Source organism: Camelina sativa, chromosome 14, assembly GCF_000633955.1.
Source record: "Camelina sativa cultivar DH55 chromosome 14, Cs, whole genome shotgun sequence".
In the NCBI taxonomy this organism is placed as follows: domain Eukaryota; kingdom Viridiplantae; phylum Streptophyta; class Magnoliopsida; order Brassicales; family Brassicaceae; genus Camelina; species Camelina sativa.
In genome coordinates, this window is record NC_025698.1 from 12,824,941 (window position 1) to 12,833,813 (window position 8,873).

The following is an 8,873-nucleotide window of genomic DNA, read 5'->3' on the forward strand; positions in this document are numbered from 1 at the left end:
CGTGTGAAGAAGATCGAAGAGATCATGCCAAGATCGTTTAAACTTAAACCAAAATCAAGAGTTTTGAAGCGCACAAAGGCTTGTCACACACAATGACACAATAGTATTCGGTTTTAATCAGTGGTTCATGTAACAGAACCGATAAATAAACCATGTCATATGCATATGCTTGCTTGCGGAAGGTGCATGCACTTCTCAGTTATGGTATAGTTAGTCATTTCTACGATTGAACATAAGTGACTAGAACAATCAAAAGAACGAGAGCTAACCTAAAAAACAACATGAAAACAATTTTTTTTTTAAAACCATGTCTTTCATTAGATGATAAATAGAAACGAAATTAATATATCTGATGGCTGGAGTAAACAAACAATTTAATCATCTCTTTTTTTCCTTTTGCGTGGTTGGTTGTATTTGCACTAAACTTGGAAGATAAGAAGAAGAGTACACGATCGGGGGGTAAAACTACAGTCTTACCATACTGGGACTCCCTCCGAAACTCACAGTTTTTAAGTATCCATCTCGTCCACTGATAAAGGCTGTGGGGTATTCAGCGGTCTTTGTGGGTATAAGACCGTCGTGTAAACCGAAAAACACAGCGACGTTCTCTTCCACGTCAATGAAGAAGGCTCCAACTCCCTCGTTAAACCGAGCATAAGGGGTAATGTGTTGGCTTAAATCCACTATTAAAAAACTTGCTCCAAGACAAAGCGTTGGGCTCAATCATAATGGTAACCCAAACCTCCAATTTATCCTCATAATTCATCTCATATAGCACAGCGAGCTGCTCTTCTCTAACACATGAGAGAGTCACTGTCACTTTATCATAAAAGCAAGGCTCTTCATTATAAGGGTTAGACACTTGTTCATCACACGGAAAAGGCAGACGCGGTACAAGGCTCTCTCTCGTGAAATCAAAATAAAACAAGATATGTTTGAGTCCAACTCCAGCCGCTTCTGCAGCATGAAAGTAGGTGTTTCCCTTGGCAGACACGCTGCCTTGATAAAACTCTGTTTCCCAGTCGGAAGTGACCTTGAGAACCTTCCATGAATTAGAGCTCAAGTCGTAGATTTCGTACTCAAGAAGGTTTTTATGTTTATCATCCAAAAACCTCAAGATCTTGTGGTTACGGTTGTTCTTGTCATATCCTAGAGCGTACATGTCTCCTATGTGGAACTTTGTTCTTGGTGCGATCCACCTTGTTTGTCCCAGATAAGGGTTCCACACCACGAGCCTAGACTTGTCCTTGACGATGCATAACAACAAGCCGTTGCAGTGAAAGACTTCAGATATTTCGACTTGATTGAATAATCTACCTGATTTACAGATGGATCCACCACCTCGTCCTCTCCCTTGCGGATTCCTTGAACATCGAATCTTAATGAACAGACCTTAGACTCATTCGTCATGAACCCCACACACTGCTGCCTTGCCGCTGCTTCACCCAAAACCCACTCTTTGGATAAAGCGTTCCATAATTTGCAAGTGGATCGGACTGCTCCCAGAGATGTTATCGGAATCTTGGTGAATATCTTCCCTACCAATTCCGGCGGAAGATCGCATATCCTCGTCATTCTTTTCAACAAAAGGCTGTAATTATACAAATTAGGGTTTTGCCGTTGTACTCTGTTTGTTGTGTACATAATAAGACCAACACGCTGCAAATTGGAAACTAGGGTTTTTCTTTTATATAGACAAATATGTGAGTTCTTTTCCCTTTCCTTTTTCCTTTGATATTATTGTTGCATCTTTTTGTAACGTGCCATAATCCGTGTTCGGTTTTCGAGTGAAAACAATTTTTTTGACATCAAAAAGAGAAAAAAAAAAAAAAAAAAAAAAAAAANTGCAACCACGGACCCTTCATTATTTCGCCGGTTCTTGGCAATAAATACATCTTCGATCCTTACGATAAATTAAAATTCTCTGTTCTTGCTCCTTCGAAAACCTATCATCGCACGCCTTCTCTTTTCTCCTAAAATTTTTCCAATGGCCACCATCAAAGTAAACTTCTAGCTTCTCCTTTGTTAATCTCTTCTTCATTCTTCTCCTTACGCAGCTACCTGTTCCTGTTTGTTCTACAAATTTGAAAATTTTGTTTGTGTTTCGAATTATTTTTTTAGATTGAAGCAGCTCTTGTTGTGACCTCAGCTCACAAGATGACTTTTGATGATGTACGCACCTCATAACTCATAAGTGTTTCCGACTCTTTCTTCTGTGTTTCAAATACGGACAGTACTCATTTGTGTGTTTGGTAATGTGTAATATCCAGGAAGCTAAGCTATCACAGTTAAACCTGCGGCTATTGATTCTTCATCCTTATAAAGATGGGAAAGTGGTAACTTTGTTCTCATACTTTTAATATCTTTGGTTTTCTATTCGCTTAGCTAGTGTTGTTTATTTACTAGCTGTTAATTTTGTTTATCATTTATATATGAATTTCTAACGGGTCCCTAGTTACCTCTGTTTTTATGAAAATAGAAACCTATTCTCCTGCTACTAGCAAGGCTGCAAGCTCTGATGAATTAACTTCTATACTTCTACGAGATCTCATGATCATCACGTTTATTCAGATATTGACGTTATATGTACTAATACAACTTGAATTTATCTGTGCTAATAAAACGTAATTAATTAGTCTTTTCCTATTTTATGTTTAATTAAGAATCTTTTCGATCAACTTTTTATGTCCTATATTTCATTCATTGACATTAACCATGTGCATGTTGTTTATTTTGGCAGGTTAGTGAAGATGACAAATCTTCACAGAAAAAGGCTAAAGCAGATAGATACAAAGACGTCTAGAATACAGTGTAGTAGTGATGATTTTAGCGAGGAATCTGATGAAGAGGAGAAAGAAATTTAAGCTAAACTATCAGGAACATACAGACAAACTCAACCAAAGCCACTTTCTATACTGGATAGAAACCACAAAGAACAAAGCGAGGCAGACATATTTCAGCTAATCAGACAAAGCACAAGACACGGGTGGTGGACCAAGTTTACTTAACTAATTACTAGCATAAATTTTAGTCTCGGAAAGAAGGACCAAGGGAATTGGAAACTTAATGGTTGGATGCATCAGAATTGATAACCCATGTCATGCTTTGCTTGAGGATGGTGCAACTACAATTCATAATAGTGTCCTTTCAATTGAACGAGAAGTTACAAATGCTAGAAACTTGAAAAAGATTAGTAAACTTGAACAAGGTAATAATAATTAATTAATCATCTGTTTCTTTTCTTGTGCCCGGTAGGTTGATTTGCACTAAACTTGGACGATAAGACAAAGAGCACACAAGTGGTGGATAAGGAAACTGCCCCGTCTTGTCAGGCTTCCCGAAATCTGGAGATTCTCGGAGACTCACGGATTTATAGTACCCATCATCTCCAATGATGAAAGCTGTATGGTGGTACTCAAAGGTCTTGGTGGGTTGGAGGTATTTTTCCTTTACATCGAAAACCACAACGACTTTCTCCTTCTCGTCAATGAAGAAGCTCCCAGCTTCAACGTCAAACTGGAAGCCAGTGAGTGGTCTCATATCCACGTTCAAAAATTTGCTCCATGACACCGCATCTGGCTCAATCTTAGTCTTAACCCAAATCTCCAATGTAATTGGATGCAACCGCTGGTATAGCACAGCGAGCTGTTCGTCTCTAACACAAGAGAGGGTTACAGTTTCTTCGACATAAGAGTGAAACGGAAGAGGCAGACGTGGTCCAAATCTCTCTCTTGTAAAATCAAAACAAATTAAAAAATCTTCAATCTCTCTTATGATCATGAAATTTGGACCAAAACCTAATTTCTCTTGAGCAAAAAAGTAAGAATTTCCCTTCAAAGACACGTTGCGTTGATAAAACTGTATTTCCCAGTCGGAAGTGACGTCGAGAACCCTCCATGAGTTAGAGCTCAAGTCGTATATTTCGTGCTTGAGAAGGCCTTCTCTCGGATATTCCACAAACCTCAAGATTTTGTGGTTACGGTTGTTCTTGTCGTCATCACATCCGAAAGCATAGATGTCTAGTCTGTGCAAACTTGTTCTTGGTGCAATCCACTTTGTTTGCCCCAAGTACGGGTTCCACACCACGAGTCTCGAGTGGTCCTTGGCGACGCATAACAATAAGCCATCGCATTGAAAGACTTTGGATATCTCAACTTGATCATTAAGTAGATCTACCTGCTTTATAGATAGATCAAGCAACTCGTCTTCGTCGTCCTTGTGCTTGCGGCAGAGATGGAAACGAACTGAAAAAACCTTGGAATCCATCGTCATGAACCCTACAAACTGCTGCCTCGTCACCGCTGCTTTACCCAAAACCCAATCATTGGTTAAATCGTTCCATAACTTGCAAGTGGATCGCACTGCTCTCAGGGATGTTATCGGAATCCTTGTGAGTATTTTCTCCCCAACCAGTTTCGGTGGAAGTTGGCACATCCTCTTCGTCATTCTTCCAACTCTCGCCAGATCGACGCTGGACAATATAAATTAGGGCTATCTTTCTCTCTTTTACTCTTCTCTCTATACGTATTTTTTTTTACACATACAATTAATTATGAAATATATATGTCACGTACGTTCTTTCCTTCCTTTTTTTTTTTCGTAAAAACATACTCTTATCCTTTTTCTATGTGGAAAATTTATTCAATATTTTTTGTTCAAAAACAAATTTTTTGGTATTACTGTATATATTTTTGTATGTTGGAGGAGAGGTTAAGAAAAGAAGACTGACAGGACCTGTCGTTGCAAGATCACAATCAAGAACAACTCAAATTTTCACTCCCAGTGGAAGAGACTTCAAGGTAATGGGAGACGAGGATATATAAATCTAGGAATCTGCATCTTGTTGATGCACATGAATTTGAATTGGCAAATAATATAACTAATTAAGAACAGTGAGAGTTGTTACTTTTTCTTGGTCTCCGATTATTTTTCTCTAATATTGCTTCCTTGGATTCATTTTGGTCTCTAAATCAACCTCAAGCTTTCCTACATGAAGAAGAGCAACAACAACAACAAAATCGTTTTCTCGTTATTACAATGTTACTTATGCATATTGTGCAGTGGGTTTGTATTGTTTTAACTTTTAAGCATATTGTAGTCTAATTGGTAGACAAAAAGCGTAACATATGTCAGAAGAAAAAGACCCAATTGGTTCATTGCGGTTAACTGACATTTCTCCCATATAACATCATCAATTTCCAATTTTGTCCTCTCTCCCCTTTTACGATTCTTTCCGATTTCGTCGGAAATTGATAAGGAAACCCTAAAATTAGCCAAAAAAAACGGATCCGGAAGTGAGGAAAATGCCGTCGCAGATTCTCCAAATCTCACAACTTCCACCTAAATCCTCATCATCATCCACGCAGATGATGTTCAAGTCTTTGATCTACGATGATCCTTCAACGACCCTCCTCTCTTCTTCTTCTTCTTCTTCTACTCGATTTGATGATAACCACAACTCCGTTAAGCCTCTCCTCTCCCGCGCTTCTAGCTTCAACGGCGCCGTCACTGCCAAGAACGGTGGTGGGTTAACTGGCTGGTTTCAAAACAGACGGAGACGATCTAACAGCGATAACTGTCTCTCTGCGTTTCAAGATCATACTAATGGTAGCGACGGTGGTAATAGCGGCGGAGACCGTCAAACTATTGGTCAGGAGGTTGGACACGCCGCTGCAGAGACCTTCTTGTTGACTCGTCTTTGCTTGAAGCTCCTCAGCTATCTTGGGTATCTATCTGTTTAGATCCGTTCTCTGTTACATTTGCTGAATCCAACGAAATTAGCGCTTTGATCTCCTTGGGCATTTCTAAAAAGATGATCTTTTATTTTGCAAAGGTTAATGATTTGGTTAGTCACTGATCAAAGAAAACTATTGATTCAGGGTAGGTTATAGATGGATTACAAGATTTATGGCACTTGGATGTTATGCATTTCTACTAATGCCTGGCTTTATTCAAGGTTTGGACTTTGTTGACATTTTTATTGTTGGATTGGATCTACTAATCAGGGCTTTATCTCTGTTTTTTATGAGTTAGTAACCTTCAGTTTCATTGCTAAAGGTTTGGAGTTTACTTTGCAGTCGGATATTACTATTTTTTCTCTCCTTACGTTCGCAGAAGTATAGTTTACGGTGATCAACCAAGAAACAGGTCACAATCTCTTTTTACTGGTTCTGTTCATGTTATGAAGATATTTTGGATTTTGTATGTTGATGTGATCTAAGTTTTTTTTTTTTTTGTTTCTTTAGGCTTGACTTGTATCTACCTAGGAACTCCAATGGTCCAAAACCAGTTGTGGCGTTTGTGACTGGTGGAGCCTGGATTATTGGGTGAGTGAGTATGATTCCCTATGAACACTATTTTCATCTTTATGCGTTGAGGAAGAGGAAAAAGAACTGAGTATTTCCTTACAGAATGTCTTGTGTTGATACAGTTATAAGGCGTGGGGTTCTCTTTTGGGACAGCAGTTATCGGAAAGAGATATTATTGTGGCATGCATTGATTACAGGTAGTTATGCGTGCTTTTTTTCTTCTTCTTTTTTTTTTGCTGTGCAATGAATGTGGTGGTTTCCTGTCATATTCCATCAGTTCTCGTTTAGAGTTTCTCGATCTCATTTCCAATTTCTCTATCTCACAGGAATTTTCCGCAAGGATCTATTAGTGACATGGTCAAGGATGCTTCTTCTGGCATCTCATTTGTTTGCAATCATATTGCTGAGTATGGAGGTGATCCAAATAGGTATTAATCCTGTCTTAGACATGGAAGTTCTTAAATTTTAGATTTCGTGCTCACTGTTTTTATCTTTTTGTGGTGTAGAATTTATCTGATGGGTCAGTCTGCTGGTGCACATATCGCGGCTTGCACCCTTGTTGAGCAGGTCATTAAAGAGTCAGGGGAGGGGGATAGTGTCTCTTGGAGTAGTGGACAAATAAATGGTTACTTTGGTCTGTCTGGAGGGTAAGTAGGATCCTTTCTTTTGCTCGAATAACAGTTGTTATGACAGTGACCATACATTGTGGAATTCAGAGATTGTGTCAAGAACTTGTTAAAAACAAGTTTCTTTACTTACCTGAGTATACACATCTATGTTCAACTCCAGTTCTTATTTCGCCACCAAGGTCTTTTGTAGAAATGCTAGGCAATTTATTGAACCCTGAAGAAGTGGTCAAATATTAACGTAAAGAAGCAAGTAGATTCCTGCCTTCTATCCAACTAAAGCCAAAAAAATTCTAATGTGAGGCCACACATCATCTGTTTGTCTATTTTTAACAAACTTCGTGATCGTGATCTACAGGTACAACCTTTTGTGCCTTGTGGACCACTTCCATAGCAGGGGTCTGTACCGTTCCATCTTTCTAAGGTATAATACTTTCTCCTTTCAAATCTTGGTGTTGCCTACGCTACTCAACCTGGCCAGTAGAGCAGCCTGGAATTTTACAGTTTTATTTGTGACTTTTGTTTTTCCTCAGCATCATGGAAGGAGAGGAATCATTAAGGCAATATTCTCCTGAACTAGTTGTGCAAAACCCAGATCTCAAACACATCATTGCTCGTCTCCCACCTATTATCCTATTCCATGGTACTGCTGACTACTCAATTCCTTCAGATGCAAGGTATGGTTAAACTGTCGTAACCTTGTGTGTACTTGTGTATCTCATGTATTTCAGACGGTTGATATGATGATTGAACTTCTGCTCATTCTCTCTGCAGTAAATCTTTTGCGGAAACCCTCCAGAGGCTTGGAGCGAAAGCAGAAGTGATCCTTTACGAAGGGAAAACTCACACGGATTTGTTTCTTCAGGTACAGTAGCCTGTCTTTTGAGATTTGAATGTCTGGTCGTACAAAAACCTCAATATTTTGATCTAGAAACTTGGTTGTCTATGTTAGGATCCAATGAGAGGTGGCAAAGACGAGATGTTTGAAGATATAGTATCAGTAGTTCTGGGAGAAGATCAAGAAGCTAGTGGTAAAAGCGTAGACAGAAGGCGTCTTGTGCCTGAATTCATGTTGAAGTTGGCTCACTGGGTCAGTCCGTTCTAACTCCGACACTCTTATCTCCCAAAAGATCAGATGAAGTAAATTTTCTTCTTCCAAGATACTGACCCGCCAGTGTGCATATTACTTAACAAGGAAGCAGATCCAATATACTTTAACGACAGATGTTTGAACTTTGATGATGAGGAAGAATTGATGATATTGTATCCCAGTTTGTAATACGCTGAATTATTTTGTCATACACGGTGTGTTATTTGTAACAACGGATGCATTAAAGAAACAACAAGTCTTTATTGACTTTTTTTTGTATCATTAGACTATCTTCGGTCGTCCCCTTTCCTCTCTACTGGGCAGCTGTTGACTTTTCTACCGTTATACAAAGTGCCAAACCAAAGTCATTAACCAAGAAGTTACGAGAAAACAAAGCCAGCCGAACGAATTAAGCTAGACTTAAACTGTTCGTGATTCTATTGCAGTTCACTACTTAAGATCCAACGGTTTAATGTACAGAACCACAATAGAGAGGCAAGGAAGTAGATACGATGAAAAGAAGAAAACGAGTCATATGCAGAGGTTTTTCTGCGAGCACACAGAAGTTCAAAACAAAGCAAAATGAGACCAAAGTGTGTCTTAACCAGTGTTCCTCATTCCAGCTGCAATACCGTTAATGGTGATGAGCAATGCATCCCTGAGCTTGTTGTTGTCATCATCACGTCTTAGCCTCTTGAGGATCTCAACCTGCAGCATGTTCATGGGGTTCAAATACGGAAGTCTACTCTCTATCAGCTTTTTCAGGCTTCGATTATTCTCCGAGAGCTTTTCATGGCCGCTTATCACAAGCACATACTTCTCAGTAGTCAGCAGTTCCTTTCTGAGCTC

The 8,873-nt window shown here is 39.1% G+C and overlaps 4 protein-coding genes across 4 annotated transcripts in view; 1 reads left to right on the forward strand and 3 right to left on the reverse strand.

Moving 5' to 3' along the window:
- Nucleotides 644–1,575, reverse strand: LOC109128673 (F-box/kelch-repeat protein At1g24800-like). The gene is made up of 2 exons (XM_019235504.1): nt 1,318–1,575; nt 644–1,246 (listed from the first exon to the last, which is right to left on the reverse strand). Exons 1-2 carry the CDS (start codon nt 1,573–1,575, stop codon nt 644–646), a joined length of 861 nt encoding a protein of 286 aa, XP_019091049.1.
- LOC104743530 (F-box/kelch-repeat protein At1g24800-like) lies at nt 3,223–4,446 on the reverse strand. The gene has a single exon (XM_010464599.2). It carries the CDS (start codon nt 4,444–4,446, stop codon nt 3,223–3,225), a length of 1,224 nt encoding a protein of 407 aa, XP_010462901.2.
- Nucleotides 5,195–8,306, forward strand: LOC104741260 (probable isoprenylcysteine alpha-carbonyl methylesterase ICMEL1). Its single transcript, XM_010462067.2, has 11 exons — nt 5,195–5,725; nt 5,880–5,956; nt 6,078–6,147; nt 6,246–6,326; nt 6,431–6,505; nt 6,635–6,736; nt 6,815–6,955; nt 7,293–7,358; nt 7,468–7,611; nt 7,709–7,799; nt 7,887–8,306. The coding sequence occupies exons 1-11, from the start codon at nt 5,304–5,306 to the stop codon at nt 8,037–8,039; spliced, it is 1,422 nt and encodes a 473-aa protein (XP_010460369.1). The 5' UTR covers nt 5,195–5,303; the 3' UTR covers nt 8,040–8,306.
- The window catches only part of LOC104743532 (phosphoenolpyruvate carboxylase 4-like), a 6,909-nt gene continuing 6,475 nt past the window's right edge, over nt 8,440–8,873 (reverse strand). Inside the window, exon 21 of the mRNA XM_010464600.2 lies at nt 8,440–8,870. Coding sequence (XP_010462902.1) covers nt 8,625–8,870 — 246 coding nt within the window. The 3' untranslated portion in view covers nt 8,440–8,624. The remainder of the gene's footprint in view (nt 8,871–8,873) is intronic.